Raw genomic sequence first — 22,193 nt, 5'->3', positions numbered from 1 at the left:
CCTCGTTTTCCATGTTTCTATAATTAAGATATTTACATCCCTGGTCGTTTGCCTACTCATCCTATCTAGCCATTGAGGTGTCATATTTCCGATGATTTTCATAGATTCATCATAGTCATGAAAGCAAATGAGTGTATTTATTATGCTTTTATATTTAATATTATTATGGTTACCTTTTTCTGTTATATACATGTGTGTGTGTGCATGTGATCCCATATATTCTTTGAAAGAATTCGCCAACATCTACCTCTATATATACTCATCATATCTATATAGCTGCAATCCCTCTCCAAACCTAGCATAACTTTGTGAGAGAAACATTAAGCAACAATGGTTAAAGCAGCACAACATCTACAATATGTTAGCAATGGAGAAGGGCAAGGACAGCATCAAACTTATTTTGATCCAAGTGCTCCTCCACCCTTTAAGATTGCCGAAATTAGAGCAGCAATTCCCAACCATTGTTGGGTCAAGAATCCATGGAGGTCTCTGAGTTATGTTCTAAGGGATGTTTTAGTAGTCACTGCATTGCTAGCTGCAGCAATTGGCTTCAATAACTGGTTCTTCTGGCCTCTCTATTGGGTTGCTCAAGGAACAATGTTTTGGGCTTTATTTGTTCTTGGACATGATTGGTAACTAATCATAAATTACAACACTATGCTCACTCATTGTTATTTTATTTTGTTATGCATTACCAATAATGCTTGGTCATTTCACTTGGTTATGATGCATGATTTTTAATTATCTGTTCTATGGTAAGTTTTGAACTTGTTGCATTGAACAGTGGGCATGGAAGTTTTTCAAACAGTCCCAGGTTGAATAGCGTAGTGGGCCACATCTTGCACTCATCAATTCTTGTACCATACCATGGATGGTTGGTTAACCTTTCTTGTTCATCTTGTCCTTAAAAGTTTTATTTTGTACACCAAATCTTTAATTTGACTTGACATCTAAACCATTTTGCCGTTTGTAGGAGAATTAGCCATAGAACTCACCATCAAAACCATGGACATGTTGAGAAGGATGAATCATGGGTTCCGGTATGTGTTTGCTTCCACGTTGTTCTCAATTTAAATCTGTAGAAAGATCCGGTTGGCCCTATAGAAGAAAAAGGGAAATCTAAGGAGCTGATTAGTTTTAAAAGAACGTTTTTTATTTTTATTTTCTCTTTTACTTATGAAGTTGTCATTTTTTCTTGTTCTTCGTTTCTAAAGATTTGTAAAAAGAACATACTAAAAACAAACTATTCTAAGTGTTTTCTATACAAAAATTAAAAACAAGTAGAATAAAAATAATGTGAAAGATTTCAATTAAAAACAATAAAAAATGTTCTCTAAAAGCATACAACCCTTTGAAGATGTGAACTTAATGATTTTGTCTCTCTTTTTTATGGGTCTTTATCTCAGCTGACAGAGAAGGTTTACAAGAGTCTAGACAACATGACAAGAACCATGAGATTCACTTTTCCTTTCCCCATCTTTGCATATCCCTTTTATTTGGTGAGAGCTTTTTTTAACAGAAAGACAACATTATTGTACTATAGCTCTAGAATCTCACTCTCTTTTTGATCTGAGCCATATTTCAGTGGAGCAGAAGCCCCGGAAAGGAAGGCTCTCACTTCAACCCCTATAGCAACTTGTTTTCCCCTAGTGAAAGAAAAGATGTGCTAACTTCAACACTCTGTTGGGTCATCATGCTTTCTGTGCTTCTCTCCCTGTCCTTCATAATGGGACCATTTTTTATGTTTAAGCTCTATGGAGTTCCCTATTTGGTAATCTCACTCTCACATTCTCAATTATAACTGAAATTTGAATTCACATTCGTTTAAGTGAATCTAAAGATGCTATTTTAAATTATTTAGTTAACACATGTCCAATAGTTATTCATTTATTTGAACATGTGCAGATCTTCATCATGTGGCTAGACTTGGTCACATACTTGCATCATCATGGTTACAAGCAGAAACTACCTTGGTACCGTGGCAAGGTAACATAAAATATCTTAATTACTGCTCTACCTGTTTAAGGAGCAATTGATAAAATAAATAATTATATTTAAAGGAACCTCTTCTCTTTTAATTATTAGCAACCGATGCTTTTATGTCATCGGTGCTTAAATGAGAAGGACCCACTTAAGAATATATAATGGGAAGCTCTGATATAAACGTTTTAACAAGTTTAATTTGTTCCATTAATTTTGTTTGGTATCTTGTTACTGGCCAAAAATGATACTGTGGCCAAAGGAACTAAAAATATTTCTACACTCATTATAAAGTCAAATTCATTATTACCGAATAAGTGTAATAAAAAATAAATATACAGTATAAATATTGAGAAGAGTAATTCAAATATCAAAACTCTTATTATATTATGAATATAGGCAAATGCTAAGCTGTTAATCGATATCTTTAGAATCATAAAAATTATTTATTAGTTGTTTGACACACATAACATAGTTATGGTGCATTTTTGGCGTCCCTTAAAAACAGTAGGAACTTTCTTCACTTGTTACTTGCTTCTACTTGTAATTTGACAGGAATGGACTTATCTAAGGGGTGGTCTTACAACTGTGGATCGTGACTATGGTTGGATTAACAACATTCACCATGACATTGGCACTCATGTTATCCATCATCTTTTTCCTCAAATCCCACATTATCATTTGCTTGAAGCGGTATCATCTGTTTCACACCCACAATCTCAAATTGCAAAAACATGAACTATCTTAAGTGCTTTCAATATTAATTTTTAAATAACATTAAAAAAAACAAATTAGTGGTCCTTGTTACTCATTTTTATTTTTCATTTTTTGTTACTACAGACGAAAGCTGCAAAACCAGTGCTAGGAAAGTATTATCGTGAGCCAGAGAAATCAGGGGCAGTGCCACTCCATCTAATAAAGTACTTGCTACACAGCATAAGTCAGGACCACTTTGTGAGTAACTATGGTGACATTGTGTACTACCAAACTGATCCTCGCCTGCAGAGAAATTCTTGGACCACGTCTAAGTAAAGTTTTGATGCTGAATTGATTCATCCCACTTCAATATATTTTCTATGTAACTTAGAATGTTGCCAGTTACCTACTCAAATCAATTAGGTAACATGTATAAGCTTTCATGAGCTAGCTATGCTAGGAATGCACTTACTTTTTCAAACCATGCTATGTTAGCAATGCATCTTTTTTTCAATGCGCTTTTCAATTATAGTTCACTGTTGTTGGCATGTAGAAGCTTTTACATGATTCATCTCTGGACCTTAATTAATGCAGCCGACTATAATTTGTCTACACTCTAAACTAGTGTTTTGGTTCTAAGTATTGAATGCGTTTTCACCAGTAAAATGTAGAATAATAATTATTAAAATTATGACAAATTCCACAGACAAATTATGAAATTATCAAAATTTTAGCTGTTACAAAATAACCATTGTTAGTCAGCACTTTAATATGTAAATTGTATGTTCTATCTTATTTTCCTAGTTGGATAAATAGGTTTGTTCACTTAAAAGTTAAAAGGGTTTTATATTTTCTAATAAAAATGCATATTTTAATTATGTATAATAATATCAAATTAATTTTATTAAAGTTATTTTTTATTATAGAAATAGTACTTGCTGACGTTGGACAATTGATAATCAATTTTTGAATTAGATAGAGATACACAATATTTTAGATACTAATGCAAGACACGTTATATGATATTGATAATTTATCAGTTCTATCATAATCGATTATAACTAATAAAAAGCCTGTTAACATAAGTTTTATTTGAATTTTAGCGTGTTTAATTCTGCCTTAAATTTTGTTGTATGAAATGAACAGTAACATTGCGTATACATTTTTTATTTTTGTTTTTAAATTTTAACAATATTAAAATAATTTAAAAATAAAAATAAAAAATCAACTCAATTTTAATTTTTTATAATTTTTTATCCAAACATCAAAATAGACCACTAATGACTAAAGTAACTGGCTAAAATAAAAATGTAGTTATTATTTATAAAGAATCCCATAATATAATTATTATCTATTTCACAATTTTTTATTATATATAAGTTTTAAAAAATTATTAATTTTTAAAAATGTTATTTTAATCTTTAACGAAAAACTAAAATTGCATAATTTTTCTAAAATATTAGAAGATTAAAGTTAAATAATTTTTTTATACAAATTAAAATGAAAAACATAATATTTTTAGAGACTAATAATTTATTTAAAATTAATTATATATAATGCAACATAAATAATAAACGTTAAAAATGGCCTTATAGTAATCATAGAATATTGCTGAGAAGGGCATATTTACGATTGAGGGCCATAAGTAATGTTAGCAGTGGTGACTGGTGCAGATCAACTACTATAACTAGCCCAATTTCATTAATTAATTTGTAATTTTTCCTTTTTTAATTTTTTCTTTCTTTCTGCATTAATGTCCTATGATTTCTTTAAAAGCTTTAGAATTCATATCCAACAAGGTCCTTAAAACAGTTACTAGATAATTTTTTAATTAAAAATGTTAGATATTTTAATTCTTGTATTCATTTGATACAAAAAAAAAACTAAAGTATCTTTACATACATACATATATATATATAAAACTCCTCTTAGAATCAAAGTCTATCAATATTTGTTAAGAGCAATTTAAATAACTAATTACATCATTGCAAATTTGGATGAAACAAATATCAAGAAGTGTTGCAACACATCGTAGGGATTGGAGAGGGTGTCTGTCTCTCCATGTTTAATTTTTATACCCAAATAATTTAAAAAGTACAAAGATGAATGTTGATAATTTGAATTAATGAATAAAGACAAAGCGTAAGTTGTTCTCCCATGAAAGAAGAGAAATGTAAGTAATATACTTTTTTCTTAAATTTATTAAAAAATATAAAAATATATTAATTTTTAAAAAAAGAGAGTAAAATTCACTTTTTTTTATAATTTTTAATAAATTTTACTTAATAATAAAATGTATATGAAAAAAAATTGTATTGCTAGCCTTATTCTTCTGAGAATCCTAAATTCCTAATACCTCTTACCTTTTTTTTCTTGTTACCTATAGTTAATGCTACTCTCACATGATGAAAAGAAATATAATATATAATTTTTTTAATGTGTACTTAACTATTCGTGTTAATAAATTAATAAATAATATTTTGTTATTAAAAGTTATAGTATTTAAAGTTATTAATGTACTTAATTCTATGATATCTTATTATTTTTTAAAAAATTACGATAAACAAATTCTTACTGTATGTTCTTAAATATACATGAAAAAATAGTTCAATGAATATTATTGCTAAAGCTATTTCCATTTTAATAAAAATTTAAAAAATATTAACTATTTTTCTAAAAAATTTAATTAAAAATTTTAAAATGTTTTTAATAAAAAAATATTAATTTATTAGTCAATGTTTTTAACAAGACCCAATACCAAGAGTTACTGGTAATAATTTAATTTCAAATGACAAAGTGACAAGGCTATTCCTAAAGATTGATGTCCAAGTATAAAGAATTTGAAGAACCATAAGCCTTGAAATTAAGGCCTAAAGTAGCATATTAGTAGAGTTGAGGTGCCCATAATTGTGAAAGAAACAAGCATTTTGTAATAAGAGCCAATTTTGTATTAATGTACTTGTGTGTAGATGTGATTTTTATTCTTCTGTTGTAGTAGCTATCTAATTAGATTAGGCTCCTTTTTCTCCTCTGGTTTGAATCACATTCTTGACCCAAAAGAAACTAATTTGATCAAGTTTACTTATGTTTATTGACCAAACAAAAAGCTCACCTATTTTTATACCTTTGTTGGTGTGCTAGTTTGATTGGACTTGGCTTAGCCATGGAGTTGTTAAGCCTTTTGGGCCTTGTCTTGAATTTAGGTTTTATTCACACTCCACCCTTACACAAAATAAAAACAAACACTCGATCCAAACTTTTTGCACCTTTCTTTGTTCTATATCACTTTCCTTTTTTCTTTTTCTAAAAAATAGTTAAAGTTGAAGCAAAAATACATTAAGACTTTACTTAGTAGATTAAAGAAAGAAAAAAAAAAATTTACAGGATAAGAGAAAAAAAAAGAAAAGAAAGAGAGTTAATATAAAATTTTTAATTTAAAAAAATTTAAAATTATAAGATTAAAAATGTTTTAAAAGTTTTATAAACTTTTTTTTCTCATTTAAAATTTTCAAACAAAAATAATTACTATCAAAGTCTTTCAATTTTTTAAAAGAAAATTAAATGATATTTGTTGTGGTATCTTTAAATTTAATAAGATATTTATTTTTTTTAAATTAACGATTATAATTTCTTGAATATCTTAAAGATAAAAGGGTATTAACGTCTTTTTAAATTATACTACTAATTTTATTATTTATTTATATAAAATTAGCAATTAAAATTATTCCACGTGTAAGAAAAATATCAAATCCTCTCACTTATCAGGGTACCATAAATTTACCAGACTAAATTTGTTTGGGAGTTAATTTTTAAAAAAATTAATTAATAATTATTATTATATAAAAGTTTTTAAACGAAGAGAAAGATTTTTATAAATTCTTTTAAATTGAGAATTTTTTATTAACTCTTCTTTTTTTGTATTTTTATAAATGATATATTTGATTCTATACAAATACTATAATATCAACAATAATACTAAAATAGGACCAATGAATCCGCATAACACATCCTTAGAATAAAAAAGTAACATATTTTTAAAAAAAAGTTTCAAAACTTGTTATATAGATATGCGTAATGTATGCATCTCCATTGCTTCTATCCTGTATCTGCATGTCATTTCAGGATAAATAATTGTAAATTATGTCTGTTATTTTCTTTTTCTGTCATTTACATAATTTGGAAGCAAAGCTAAAAAAATACAACTTATATCCTCTTAATATTTTTCTTTTATATTTTGTAAAGTAACTATTAACTAAAAGAATATCTGTATTTATTATAAAAAAAATATGCATTTAATAGTTGCTTTATCTAGTAATTAAAAAATATTATAGGCATAAAGTAGAAGAAATGTAAATTATTCATTAAAAATATCTTTAAGAAATAAAAGTATTTACGTTATAATTTGATTATTAATGTTAAATCATTAAATTATTTTATTTTTAAAATTTAATCAATTAAAAAATATATTTTAAAAAAATACTACTTCTATTTTTCTAATTTGATATTTCAGATTTTGAACAAGGATTAAGAAAGTTCCTAGTATTCTAAATTTGATAAAAAATTATTGTGTAATTTTTTATTATACCAATCATCTATTATATTTATTTATTTATTTATATCCTTTATTAAGTAAACATTAATTATTACAATAAAAATATTAAAAATAATAAATATCATAAATTTAATACATTAATATTAATATTTAATATTATAATTTTGAAAAAATTAAAATTTATTATTTTTTAACGTGTGTCATTAAACACATGCTAAAAAATTGTTAAAAAAAACAGAAGAACTATATTACTTAGTAATATTTTTTAATCCTTCAAACATTAACTAAGCTTATTCTAATCTGATTACACCACTAATTAACCCGGGGAACACATGGACGTGCTAACGTTATCAGTGTTATTTTGGGGGCAAACAATCAATTAATGCGTTAAGCTTTTAATTTTCGCAACTCTTAAGAAGACAACCTTACATTAACCCTCCTCCTTCCCTTAAGTATCACTATCTAATGACATCATATAAAATGGCATTAATGGATTATTGATTTTATGAAAGGTTTTTAAAGCATAAAAAAATGTTTAATTTAATTTTAAAAGTTGAGATTAAACAATTAAAACTAATAAATTTTTTATATTGAAAGTATAAAAATATAATAAATATCAAACTTTTCAATAAAAACATTATTTTTATATATTTGAACTTAATCTTAAGAACTAAGAATAAAAAATAAAAAATACTAATAATTTTTTTTATAAAAATTTAATTTAAAAAATTAAAATAAAACATTATATTACTAATACAAACTTTGTTACATATTTAGAAAAAATTTTGTCACAACAATTTTATCCAAGAATGTGAAGGTGGGTCACCCCTAATTCTACCTAACTTAAACAAAATTATATTATATAATAATTATCATTAATTAATGTTAAATACATTTTAACTAATGTGATCACATAATCAGGCTCATTATTTTAACCATTTCTAATATTATAAGTAAGGCAGTAAACATTTGATAAGCATTGATGAAACAAAATCATATTCTCTGTAGTAATGTTAAGTACATTTTCTCTAACACATTTACATTATTAATTAAAATTATGACTCTTAAATTAATGTTTTTTTTTTTAATGTTAATGTTTCCTCAATTCAAGGAAATACAGTGACTATGTTGTTGGAAGTTGGAACTCGGAACCACCACAGCAAAAAGAGAGTACCTTTGGGTGCAGAACCCAAAAGAATTTCCTCAGGCCACTGACATTATCAGTTACATATTCTGATATTACCAAAACAAAAGAAAACATATAATACAAATGACAATGTCTCACTCTCCACACAAAATGACAAATAATGATACATAATCAGTTCCTCGGTTTGTGTCAAAAGTAAAATGCTAGAAACCACATCCAAGTGGCAAGCCTCATTCCTCGTCATACATGCTTTTCCTTTTCTAGTGTTTGAACCACTTTGAACTTCAAACAATGTGGCAAAAGCGTTACCCTTAACGCGCCCCAAGAGCGTGACACTGTTTGCTTAAAACCGGGAAACAAACCACAAATTTAGCACAAAAAATGACTTTACAAAGCGCGTGGAGACAAGCCTCTAAAAATGTGCAAAAGCACAAAGATAGTGCAAGTTGATTAAATCATAAAAATAAATTTAAATTATTTTTTTCTTTATATAAATATTATTTAATATATAAAAAAATTTAATTGAAGTGATCCAAGTGCATTTTTTGAATATATGAAAATGAAATACAAAACTGTAGACTCTACTATTTTTTTTTTTATTCCATCCATCATTTATCATCTAATCAAACCATTCAAATAAGATATTTTTCTTCAATTTCACTTCATTTCTTTTTAGCTTTTTTCAATAAATATAAACACAAGCAAATACTTGAATAAAAAAAATAAACTTATATTTTTAAATAAAAAAATCATATATCGTTTAATAATTAATCAAGACCTTAAATACGCCATAATCTTGGATCATTTAATAATTTTTAGCAGTCCACGTATACTTATTCTAACTTGCTATTTCTCACATTCAAATGCAAAGCCCGCCACCCTTTTCTCCCTTATTGTAGCAAAATTCAAATCTCACTTTTGATTGTTCCCATTGCCTTTTTCTCTTTGGAAACTATGCCTTTATCATTGAACTGAATTGGAAGTTTGAGATTCCAACACCGCAATTCACCTTTTTCTTTTTAATTTGGTTTTCTTCCTTTTCTCTTTATTTACCAATTTCTTTTGATCATTCAAAACATGAAGGTCTCAATTTCTTCTCGTGCATCATCCCCATCATCCTCATCCACCAACAATTTAGACCCAACTATGTGCAACTCCAAAAGCACCACTTCAGGGTGTCTCACAGCCATCTTGCGCAAGATACTTTGCTCTGATGGCCTTCCAAGAGACCCATCTGACCAAAAAACAGAATTTGATTCATTAGATGCATTGGTGAGTAGCAAAGATCACCACTTGGAGGCTAAGCATAGTGTTGAAGGTGCGGCTACTACTACTATTACTACTACTCCTGGAATAGTAGCAAGGTTAATGGGTTTGGAATCAATAGAGATACCTTGTGTACCAAAACCAAGTTCACTTTCACGTAGCAGATCCATGAATTCTGTGGACTACTTGGGAGAATGCAATGGAATGGAGGGTCATAAGAAGGTTAAGTCGACCTTGTCATTTAGAGAAGCTCCAACTTTTCTTTTGCATGAAAATGACAACTTTTTGGTATTTAATTTTGAAAATGGAGGTCAGAGTAGAGAATTCAAATCCAATGGGAGAAAAAGAGAAACGGGTTGTGCAGAATTGAAGCAGAAGGTGCTAAAAGAAAGAGGTGAATTGAGAGAAAACAAGAGTGAAAAGGTGAATGATGAGAAGGGGAAACACAGCAAAAAAAGGGTGTCTCCAAAGCCTTGTAGAAATGATGGTAAACTTCAAGAAATCACCAACAGTTCACATCCTTTAAAGGCTTTAAATGAAAAGCAGAAGTGTTTTGATTCTGAAGCAGTGAAATTGTCACACATCATCAACCGCAAGGAAGTTGTGGTTGGTGAAAAGCAGAAGAGAAAGAAAAGAAGGAAGAAGAAAACAATTTGTCACCCTGAAAACAAGATAGAAATTGAATGCAAGTCAGAAGATTCAAGCCCAGTTTCTGTCCTTGATTTTGAGCGTGAACCATGTGGAACAGGTTTGTTTTCTTTGATAATTTGAGTTAAACTTTGTTTTGCTTTTGATATACATTATGTCATCTCAATAGATTATGTTCAAGTTTTGAAATTTCTATAAGAAATTGCAAATAAATTGTTTTGCAGTTGGTTTGAATTCAAGAAGAAAATTGTCACCAGAGCTTGAAAATGACCAGCACTTTCTTCAGCGTTCTGATGGTAACTTGATGATTGATGAGAGGAAGGTTAAGGCAATTGAGAACAACAAATATGAAGGATCAAAGAAAATAGCGAAGCATAGTCATGAGTACATAGGTGTTTGGGGTGAAGCTTGCGGAATAGTTGAAAATGAATTGGGTGCATCAAATCATGCATGGACTAATAAACAAGGTGATTTAGATGAAATTAGTGCAGATTTTGGGTCAGAAATTTTTGATCACTTGTTAAATGAGGTTGTGGAGCAACTTGTTTGCAGTCACTGATAACTTAGCAACTAAAATTTGTAAATTAAGCATATTGATAAAGTGTATAATATAAAGATTTAATTTCCTTCTGCTCTCACTGTTTCTGGTTTTTATTCTGTCATTTTCACATAGTGCATCCAGTAAGATTATTTGTCTTTTCTTTAGTTGAATTTTTAGTGCTGTGAGATATGTGTAAAAATTGATTGAGGGAGACAAGAAAAGCATATGCATTTGGGCCTAATGCTCATGTATGTACGTAACTTAATAATTATATAATAAATTACATTCCGTTTTTTTAGTGTAACAGTGATGAGTTCAAATCACAGCCAAATGACACTTGTAAAAAAACAGATCACAATAGAATAATTCTATGATGCAATAACATAAAGTATTACAAATTCAGAATGTTCGTTTAAAGACAATTAAATCAAATAAATTATACTAGTTAAGTGAAAAAAAGTTTATTGTGATAAATTATACTTAAAAGTTTATTAAAATAAATTAAATAAATTTATGAGACCGCTAATTTTTTTTATTTATAAATCCTTCTAAATATTCCTTAATTAACTTCAATTTCATCAAGCAACCTCAAAACGCATGCCATTACTTCAATAGCTATAAAAATTAATATAGTCACCAGTCTGTTTGCGTACAAAAACATTGTTTTTACCGTTTAACTTCTAAATCTTTGATGTTGCGTCATATCATGTTAAAAGTTATGTACAAATGTAGCACTTTTTTAGGCGAATTTTTCTTTTTTCTTTTTTAACTCTCTTATGATTGTCCACGTTGCATCTTTCTTAAAAAAAAGGGTCAAATATATGGCAACTCATTCAATCTAGTATTAAAAAACGATATAAAAATATGCATGCCAGCTGGAATAATAAAACTTTATCCTTTATCAACCAAAAGAAAAAGAAAACAGAGTTCACTCAAAAATTATGTGCTAACATGTCTAAAATGAGGTGTAAAATAAGCGAAAAGAGAGAGAGAGAGAAAAGCGAAAACGAAAAATATGATATGATATGATATGTGATATGAAAAGAGAAATAAAAAATACATATAGAAAAAGAGTGTAAAAATATAATTACTTTTACTAGTTTCTACACCTCACATTTGAATTCTTGAAACAGGATTTCAACAATTTTCAATGTGCACTAGAGGTAGCTACCAATTAGGACCAAAGAAACCATATTAAGATTTTCCACGGAAAAAAGGTTGATAAAAGTAAAAACCAATGAGTTGAGCTTTTGTGAGTGCTCCACAAACTTCCCATTCAGAGCCAAAGAACCAATTAATATAAACTTTTATGGCCGAAAGTGTTGCATGCAAAATCATCAAAAGTACGCATCGCAATGATATAAATAAGAGAGGGGTAAGGGGTAATACCAAGTGAATCCTGACTCTAAAATTTTCAAAACAGAGATGGTAAAACTTAACTATTTTTTTATTTACATTTAAGGATACACAATAATATATATATAATAATTTTTTATTAAAACTCACATTATATCACTAAATTCAATGCATTGATAACAGTAAAAAATTATTTATTCATTTTTTATCATGTGTTTAGAGTTGAAAATAAACAACTATAATACTAAAATTTTATTAAAAAAAAATAAACATTTATTATACTTTATAACTTTAATACAATAAATGTGTATTTTTTTTTATTTTCTATTCATGAAAGTTTAAACTTAACCCTAATGATTGAAGTAAACAAAAATCTTTTTAAAATTAAATAAATAATTAGCTACCAAAGGTAAGGGAACAAGAATCCCAAAGGCATCAAATATAGATACAAGTGATACACTTATCTTTCACACATCAAAATTTGCAATTTGTCTTCACTCATAGCTTTTACTCGTTTACTGGACCAACTTAAAGATTTTATGAGAATAGCTAAAGTGAAATAGGATAAAATCGCCAGAAGTTAAAATGAGTAATTGCATCAGCAACCATAGTTTGTAGCACATATATTGTCCAACCAAATAATGAGAACAAAATGAATAAGCCATAAACATAAACTAAACAAATTGAAAATTAACATTACTAAAATTATCAGCATCATTATCTTTAGTCTCACTGCATTTGTTCCACTCTTGGTTGCTGGAAAGTTACAACTCAATAGAGCAAAACAAATAACAGGTGTAAAAAAAATTAGGAAAGCAATGGAATCAAATACCCTAGTAGTTATAAGTAGCTACTGGAGCAGAAAACTTGAATTCTGCTCAGCTTCTACATTGTTGCCCTGGGAAACATTTAAACATAATTTCTACAAATTATCACCTACATATAATGAATATCTATAAAATTTAAAAATAATAATTAAATAAATAAACTAGTATAGAGTTGCATAGAGGACCCGGTCCCACTATTGACATTGCATTTATGCAACAATCTGCTCATGCTCCATGTACAATTGCTCCTGATTATCTGGCACCACATTTTTTCCATCGTTAAGATGGAATTGCAGTTGCTCTTCGACACAATTATACTGTTCAGATTCCATTGGTGCAGCATCCTTCACAAGTGAATGAACCCAAGACACATCTGGCTCATCAACACTTGGTGGCACAGTTGTTGAAGCCAATTTTAAAGGACTATTGCTGCTATGGAATCCAAAAGAAGAAGATTTCCTCAGCTTATTCAGTTCATCATCGCATATGGCCCAGTCCAACTTGCCGTCAGGGGAGCCCCAACTAGAGAAGCCATAAGGCTCAAAAGCAACAGAGGTATCAAGAGAAGGAAACTCAGAATTGCAATTCACATTACTATGGTCGATAAAGCTCTGGCTCCTATTTGAAAAGGCAGCATCTCTAGGATTCAAAGTCATTTTGGCTGTTGTCCCAGATGGATCGACACTGAACGATGGCGATCGAATCACTCTTGAAGTGGAAAAGTTGGAAGGGTAGTCTCTCAGTTGCTGTTTCACATGTTGATGCACCTGAATTCCAGTGGGAGATTGTATCTGCGACCCGAAAATGTCTTCAAAGTTAGTCGGTCTCACTCCTGCAAACCTATGTAACTCCCTGATTTGATTACAAAGACATGGAGGCATGGGACGTTTCCATTTAGAAGCGGATGAAAGACTAGAGACTGCAGCCATCTCTTCGATCTTCAGCTGCTGCATAAGTTGACGATTTTCATGTGCAAGCAATTCAATGTCTGAATCAGCATCTCTAGTATTTAATGCAGTTTTCAATCTGCTTCCAGACAACTGAAGGGTTGGAGCTGCAACATGAGACTGAGTCTGCCACATGGTTCCACTCACAGGAGAAGATGCTTGAGATGGAGTCAAGGGTGGTGTTAAAGCGTCCAATGAAGAAGCACTAGCTGAATATGAACTGGAAGAAGGCATAGCAGAACCAGTAGAAGCATACACAGGACGAAGCTCCTCCAGCTTGTGAGCAAAGAAGCAAACTCTTCTAGTGCATCCAATTTCATCCTTGCAAAGCCGTGTTCTATATTGAGCAGGGTGAAGCCAGCACTCAAAAATTCCATGCGCATACTCACAAGCATCCCCCTTGCTGCAAGATCCCTTCCGAAACTCAGGGCAAGGGACACAACTATATTGATATTTCCTTGGATCACGCCGCCTTGCATTTTCCCCAGGATGAACAAAGGGGCATTCAGTCCAATCATGAGAATAAGCTCTTGAACAAGGCTTCACTTTAAATGTATACATCCTAAACTCATCTGTGCTATATATCCCATTCTTTATGTCAGGAAGAGAGAGATCAACAGGATAATCTTTCTTCTCAGTCCCATCTTTTGAACTCCGAGGTGTATATACATATTGCTGTACAGCATCATCAAATCTAAGGTAAGCCTCATCAATACCATCCGCACCTTCTAATATGGCCTGTAGTATCCTCTTCCTTGAATTAAACACACCATTTGACACCGAAACAATCAAGTCACACGACCTATTACCATTAGCATCAACAGTACTAACATCCGCAGATGCATCAAGCAACAGCTTGATGACCTCAGGGGAGGCAGCAGAACCCCCAGCAACAGCACAATGAAGGGCAGTAGCTCCATCTGACCCACAAGCCTGATTAACATCAACATGGCCTGTTCCAAGGATATAAGATAACACACTTTTGCTTCCAAACATAGCAGCAATCATAAGAGGGGTCCTCTCTTCGAAACCCACTTCTTTTGAGCCAACCCTCCTCCCGTACCAGAAGCCCACCTCATCAACATCACAACCCTCTATTTCAACTGCATCTTTGAAAGCCATTACATCATCTGTGGCTGAAAACTCGAGCAAGGCAGAAATTTTAAGATGCGACCCTTCTTGTCGTCCATACTCAACCCCCTTAATCAAACCAGTTTGAGAAGGTTTCCTCTTATAACCACTACACATGGTTTTACAGAATCTATAAAGACACAAAGAAAAGAACAATTCAATATGCTATTGTACCATAAAGAATATCTCAATTTAAAGCCTACAAAAATAAATTCAAAATATATTCAGTTGAACCAAAAAAACCAAAAAAATAACAATCACATGAAGCAATGTAAGAGACAAAACTTCCCATTTTGTGGAGGTTGATGACATATAACGATTGGCATAGTTACAAAATCATATATCACCAAGAAATTTGCAACAAGCATTAGTTTCAGTTATAAACGTTCAATCTTTATTTATGCCCGATAACAAGTCTAAAAATAAACACAAAATACGGAAACCGAAAAAACGGAGAATTGTTGCAATCTTAACAAACAGCAAAAACAACCTGTCATATTTCCAGGATGAAAGAGAAAGCATATTATTGAACAAACACACCTCTCTCAAGAATTTTCTTGGCAACCAAGGAAAAGCGTTGCACTTTCACAAACTTAAAAAAAAAAATTGATCTTTTAGCTGAAATTCAAAGACCCATCAAGAGGAAAAAGAGATGAAGCAAGGAGCAAAGAAGCATACCTTATACAAAGCAAAGAAACAGCACCAAAGCTAGTGAAGTTGGGTGCTTTTCTGTTTTTGCTTTAAACTTCGACGTTTGCAAGAGAGAGAGTGAGAAAGAAGACTTTTGATGCAACAAGTCTTAATGGCTCATGAGTCAAAAAGGAAGGTCGAATCGGTCACTAGCGCTTGCTCCTCTTCCTTTTTAATTCCTTCCTCAAAGACTTTGTTGTTAATAGCAAATTTCACGTTAGAAATGTTTTAGGATAAATTAATTATCCTTCACACAGAGTACGCATAGTCTTAAACCAAAAAATATAGTTAATTTAGAGTTTTATGAAAGAATTTAATTTTAATATGCTATTTTTCAGTTCCGATTTATCACATAGGACTCATTTAATGGATATGATAATTAAATAAACTAATTTTTATACCTTATTTTTTACATTTATTTAACTAAGATTACGCTATTTTATATGTTTATAATATTTTTTAATGTAAATTTTATCGAAAGTTTAAGTTAGAAATAAGTAAAATAATCTAATGAAACATTGTGCAATAATGATGTATTTAAATCATGATAATGTCACCTTCTTGAAAGAATTTTTTCTCATATTTCTCAACCATTTATACTGAGAACACGAGATTATTGACATAAATCCTTAAATTTTCATTTATCAACACATGTATTTGAGTCCGTAGGTAAACTTTTACAAAATTCATGTCTTCAGGAAGTTATGTATCATCGTTTATGCACACAAAATCTCCAAATGCTGACATCATCTTTCGAAAGAATGACTCTGACCAAGCATATGAAGATGCTACTGATCAGTGGTATAAAACAACTTAGACAAACTATTTTTATACCTAGCTATAACCTCCTCTAAGATCCTCTGGACCATTTAATTCCAACAGAACCATATCGTCACCTATGGTGATGGCCTTGACATTCAGTGTAAATTCCTATAAAAGTAAGTCAGCCACACTATTGAGCTCATGTAACCTTTCTACTACCGCTTTGCAGCACCTCTCAATCGTATCTTGATCAACATGGAACTCGCTGTAACACTACTATTTTTCCTTAGGTGTAATACCTTCTTTTAATTATTTATTATTTGATAAATTATTTTAGTATGGAGTAATGTTGGAGTATGTTTTGAATTGAATGAAATGTTTAACAAAATTATAAAAATTACGTGAATCTCATTTCTAAATTAATATTTTTTTATACTTTTTTAGTTTATAATAAATTTTAATCAATAATAAAGAGTGTGTATTTAGTCAATAAACACCTTTATACATTCCTAAATTAAATTTGGTATTTAGGTTCAAAGAATTTCAAAATCATATATTTTAATATTTTTTTAATGTTAAACACTTAATAAGAGTTTATATATAATAATATTTTTATTAAAATTGATAAAAATATTATAAAATCTAATTTATTAATAATATTTAATAAAAAACTATTATTTTTTAACGTGCATCCTTAAATATAGATGAATATATATATATATATATATATATATATATATATACTAGTATGGATTCCGTGCAATGCACGGAATAATTTATAATATTAAATTTTAAAATTTTTATTATTAAAAAATTATAAAATAAATTTAAACTATTTAATAATTTAATTTATATATATAAAATTAAGTTAATATATAATTTAAACAAAGATTTTTCAAGTTGTGAAATAATAGAATTTAATAAAAAATTGTGTCTATTTTTTCATAAAATTAATTTTATTTAATTAGTAATATTCAAAAATTAATTTAAATTATCTTAATATATTAACTCGTCGTTAATCATATTTTTTACACAATTTATTAAAAAAATTTCATCTATTTAAATTTAAACTAAATTAAATAAAATTTTACACATTATAAGTTATAATTTATATTGAAATTTAATATATTTATTATTTTTTATTAGCTTAATTCAACAAAATAGAAGATACTAAATAACACTTTCATTATGATAAAAAAAATAACAATTTTTGTTAGATTAATGCACCAAAACTTTAAAAATACAAAATAAAACTTTACTTATAATAAAAAAATTAATAATTTTTGTCAATAACTTTATTAAAATATACATATTATATATATTATGTTAATTTTATTAAATAAATATTTATGTCGATTGAAATATTTCCTTCCTGTAATTGATATATATGTATATAGCTGCGTTCATTTCTTCGACTAATATAAATTTTTATAATATATTTTTTAAATTTTTATTTTATATAAAAGAGATTATTATAAATAAAATTTAAAAATATAATAATATTATTTAAAATAAAAAAATTATCATTAAAAAAGATAAAATAAGAAAGTTTAATAAATAAGTGTGTCAACTTTTTCATAAATTCAAACTAAATTATTTTAATATATTAAATTATTGTTAATCATATTTTTTACGTGATTTAGTTAGATTTTTCTTCTTATATTAAAAATTAAATCTTAGACAGTGGAAGATATAATTTATAATTAAATTAAATATATTTAACATTTTTTTATTAGCTTAATTAAACAAAATAGAAGATAATAAAAAACACTTTGATTATAATAAAAAAATTAAGTGTATTTTAATACGCTAACCTGTTGTTAATAATAAATTTTACGTTATTTAATTATATTTTTATTTTGATATTTAAAATTAAACTAACTTAATAAAATCTAAAGCGTAACAAGTTATAATTTGTAAATAAATTTAATATTATTAATATTTTTTATTAGCTTAATTCAACAACATAAAAAGTAATAAATAAAACTTAATATTTATATTAATATAAATTTTTTCTTCCTGTTATATTTCTTTGTATGTGTATTCATTTGTTGGAATATTATAAAATTTTATAATAAATTTATTAACATTTTATTTTGTGTAGAAGACATTATAAATGAAAAAATGATTTCAAATTTTCTATAAACTATTTGTTAGTAGGTTTTATTTATTTTTTTGAGTGTTTATTGGGTTTCCTTTTCTATGCAAGCTATTGGAATGAGTTCCGATACATCATGCTAAGATAATATGACAATATAGAAAATGACAAATAATAAGTGACATTGTCATGACATAATTATTACTTTTCATAATTTAAAATTTGAATTAGAATAAAGTTTCTAAAAATATAAGAGAATAAAGAAGAGTGTTCAAAAGTTTTTCATGAAGTGCTGACACCTCATTAAACTTTCCAAAAAATACTAAATAAAACTTTAATTGTGATAAAAAAAATTAATAATTTTTGTCAACAACTTTTTTAAAATATACATATTATATATATATATATATATAATATAATTTAATATAATATATTTGCATATCTACATTCGTTTGTTCGAGTAATGTAAATATTTATAATAAATTTTTTAACTTCTTATTTTATGTAAATGAGATTATTATAAATAAAATTTAAAAATTAAAATATACAATAATATTATTCAAAATAAAAAAATAATTACTACTAAAAAAGTAAAATAACAAAACTTAATAAATAAGTGTATCTGTTTTTTCATAAAATTAAGTTTATTTAATTAATAATATTAAAAACTCAAACTAAATTATTTTAATATACTAACATGTTGTTAATCATATTTTTTTATGTAATTTAGTTATATTTTCCTTCTTGTATTTAATATTAAATTAAATCTTATATAGTTTAAGTTAAAATTTATAATTAAAATTATTATATTTAATATTTTTTATTAACTTAATTCAACAAAATAGAAGATAATAAAAATACTTTGATTATGATAAAAAATTTAACAATTTTTGACATTAAATTTATTAAAATATATGTATTATATATATTATGCTAATTTTCTTAAATAAATATTTATATTAACATAAATATTTCTTCCCGTGGTATATATATATATATACACGTTTATTCGTTTATTTAAATAATGTAAATATTTATAAATAAAAATTTACAAATTACAATATATAATAATATTATTTATATTTTAAAAAATCTGTACATTTAAAAGATAAAATAGTATAACTTCATAAATGAGTGTGTTAGCTTTTCCATAAAATTAAGTGTATTTAATTAGTAGCATAAAAAAAATCGATCTAAATAATTTTAATATACTAACTTGTTGTTAATCATAATTTTTACGTAGTTTAATTCTATTTTTATTGTAGAATTTAAAATTAAATTAAACTTAATAAAATCTTACACATGGCACATTATAATTTATAATTAAATTTAATATTTAATATTTTTTATTAGCTTAATGCAACAACATAAAAAATGATAAATAAAATTTTAATTAAAATAAAAATATTAACACTTTTTATCATCAATTTTATTAAAATATGTATGTTATATATATTATGTTAATTTTATCAAATAAATATTTATATTAATAAATATATTTTCTTCCTACTATATTTCTTTGTATGTGTATTTGTGTGTTTAAGTAATGTAAATTTTTATAATAAATTTATCAAGATCTTATTTTGCATAAAAGAGATTATTAACAATACTAATATTCATTAAACCATATATAGAAAATTTTATTGTAGTTAATATTGATAGAAACTAAATGTATATGGAATTTATTTAAGAACAATATCGAAAAAAAAAATTACAATCATTATAATATTTACATGAGTTGTAAACTAAGATCTTGAAAAGAAACATTTAAAGTTGCATGTTTGAATCATCAAATACAAAAATACATTTGTCTCCCTATCTAAATTTGTTTAATGTGCAAAATTATTTTTATCTACTTCCAAATTTGATATTAGATTTACAATAAATTAAAATTTTGTACACAACTACTATTTGATTCAGACTGCGTTACTTTCAAGCTCCGTTCTCATCATTTACAAATTTTGCAATCATCTTTTTTGATATATTCTATAACATCAGAAAAATATAATTGTATATTCAAATAAAAACATAGATATCTAACAATCTGAAAATACTAATTGACTTCTAGTAGTATGATAATAAATTAATGCAATTGAATGAAAAAACTCTAAGAATTAAAAGTCTTAACTTCTATTTTAACTTTATCAATCGTATACTGATATCTATTTAAATATTAGTATATAAAATAATTTTTTAACTAATATTTCAAAAACATGTATAATAATCACTTCATATATTAGTATATAAAACATATGCTATAGAAAAAATAATTACTTTTATTTTCAACATTACATTGTCAAACTCGTTAAATACACAAAATATTATAATTTTATTTAACAATTTGAATGCATCTGAAGGATCTTTTGCAAAAGACAATGGCAACAAAGCGTTGAACATAATATGCATTATAAAATCATTTCAGAAAAAATAAAGATGTAAAGAAATAATAGTCAACCTTGAATTTAAATTTACACTATTCAACGATAAAATAATTCTGCTTTTATAACAACATACTATTGCAGACAGAAAGTGAAGAACATAAAAAAAAAAAAAAACATATTAAAGGTGTATAAGCAATCAAAATATAAAAAAGCATAATAATAAAAAAATGAAAATATGCACAAAAAGATCATAGCTGAATTTCGTTAGTTAACATTTATTATTGTTTGTTCCTGCCAAATAATAAAAAAAATGCATAACAAATGCGTGTAAGCAATCAAAATATAAAAAAAGCACAATAATGAAAAAAATAAAAATAAATAAAAAAATGCATAACAAAGGTCATACTTCTGTTTCCTTAGTTAATCTTTATTAATGTTTATTCCTGCCAAACATTAGAAAAATGCATAACAAAAGTATGTAAGCAATCAAATTATTAAAAAATTAATACTATATAAATATTATATAAAACAAAAACAAAGTAATGAATAATTAATAAAAAAAGAAGAAGAAGGGTGAACCAAAGTGAAGATGATACTTGAGCTTGTTCTTGTCAAGCAATAGAAAAATGCATAACAATAGTGTGTAAGCAATCAAAATATAAAAAAATGATAATGCTCTATAAATCATATAAAAGAAAAAGAAAGTAATAAAAAATGAAAGAGGAAGAAGAAGTATGAACCATACATGAAGGTGTAAGAAAAAAATGAAGATAATACCTGAGTTTGCTTTCTTAAGCTTTTCTTCTATTCAAATGCAAGATTTATTGTCAAGGATGCAGAATAACGAAGTCGCAAAGTACACAGAACTAATAAAAAAAATAGAGTTGAGAGAGATTGCTGCTAGTGTTGAGAGAATTTATTTTTTAGGGTGTTTATACAGTTACAATGTGAATAAGAATAAACTAAACATGAATACATAGAAAAATAAAATATAAATTACACCTAACTTACATTAGTTAATATTTCTTCTATTTATCTGTAAGGTTTGTAAATATCGAAAGAAGGAGCAATGGAGTCAGACACACCAAACTAATTTCAAACAATGTAAAAAAAGAAAAAAAAAATATAGAGACACGATAAAGCAAAATGCAGATTATCCTTAATTTCATTG

At 27.1% G+C, this 22,193-nt stretch overlaps 3 protein-coding genes across 3 annotated transcripts; 2 read left to right on the top strand and 1 right to left on the bottom strand.

Moving 5' to 3' along the window:
• The first annotated feature begins 330 nt into the window (after positions 1 to 330).
• LOC113849137 (omega-3 fatty acid desaturase, endoplasmic reticulum-like) lies at positions 331 to 3,012 on the top strand. The gene is made up of 8 exons (XM_027478804.1): positions 331 to 632; positions 785 to 874; positions 974 to 1,040; positions 1,407 to 1,499; positions 1,586 to 1,771; positions 1,906 to 1,986; positions 2,536 to 2,673; positions 2,821 to 3,012. Exons 1-8 carry the CDS (start codon positions 331 to 333, stop codon positions 3,010 to 3,012), a joined length of 1,149 nt encoding a protein of 382 aa, XP_027334605.1.
• A 6,440-nt stretch (positions 3,013 to 9,452) lies between these two features.
• Positions 9,453 to 10,848, top strand: LOC113851198. Its single transcript, XM_027481672.1, has 2 exons — positions 9,453 to 10,389; positions 10,514 to 10,848. Exons 1-2 carry the CDS (start codon positions 9,453 to 9,455, stop codon positions 10,846 to 10,848), a joined length of 1,272 nt encoding a protein of 423 aa, XP_027337473.1.
• A 2,006-nt stretch (positions 10,849 to 12,854) lies between these two features.
• LOC113850452 (zinc finger CCCH domain-containing protein 66-like) lies at positions 12,855 to 15,928 on the bottom strand. Its single transcript, XM_027481007.1, has 2 exons — positions 15,770 to 15,928; positions 12,855 to 15,221 (listed from the first exon to the last, which is right to left on the bottom strand). The coding sequence occupies exon 2, from the start codon at positions 15,206 to 15,208 to the stop codon at positions 13,223 to 13,225; it is 1,986 nt and encodes a 661-aa protein (XP_027336808.1). The 5' UTR covers positions 15,209 to 15,221; positions 15,770 to 15,928; the 3' UTR covers positions 12,855 to 13,222.
• Between the last annotated feature and the right edge of the window lie 6,265 nt (positions 15,929 to 22,193).

This window comes from Abrus precatorius, unplaced genomic scaffold (assembly GCF_003935025.1).
Source record: "Abrus precatorius isolate BTA unplaced genomic scaffold, Abrus_2018 Scaffold9, whole genome shotgun sequence".
Classification (NCBI taxonomy): Eukaryota; Viridiplantae; Streptophyta; class Magnoliopsida; order Fabales; family Fabaceae; genus Abrus; species Abrus precatorius.
This window is presented reverse-complemented; position numbering and strand designations above follow the sequence as displayed.

Bases quoted from the DNA above. Each gene is read 5' to 3' on its own strand.
- LOC113849137 (XM_027478804.1), top strand. From the start codon at position 331: ATGGTTAAAGCAGCACAACATCTACAATATGTTAGCAATGGAGAAGGG. The intron at 875-973 runs GTTGGTTAACCT...TGCCGTTTGTAG, and splicing joins CTTGTACCATACCATGGATG to GAGAATTAGCCATAGAACTC. The intron at 2,674-2,820 runs GTATCATCTGTT...TTGTTACTACAG, and splicing joins ATTATCATTTGCTTGAAGCG to ACGAAAGCTGCAAAACCAGT.
- LOC113851198 (XM_027481672.1), top strand. From the start codon at position 9,453: ATGAAGGTCTCAATTTCTTCTCGTGCATCATCCCCATCATCCTCATCC. The intron at 10,390-10,513 runs GTTTGTTTTCTT...ATTGTTTTGCAG, and splicing joins GCGTGAACCATGTGGAACAG to TTGGTTTGAATTCAAGAAGA.
- LOC113850452 (XM_027481007.1), bottom strand. From the start codon at position 15,208: ATGTGTAGTGGTTATAAGAGGAAACCTTCTCAAACTGGTTTGATTAAG.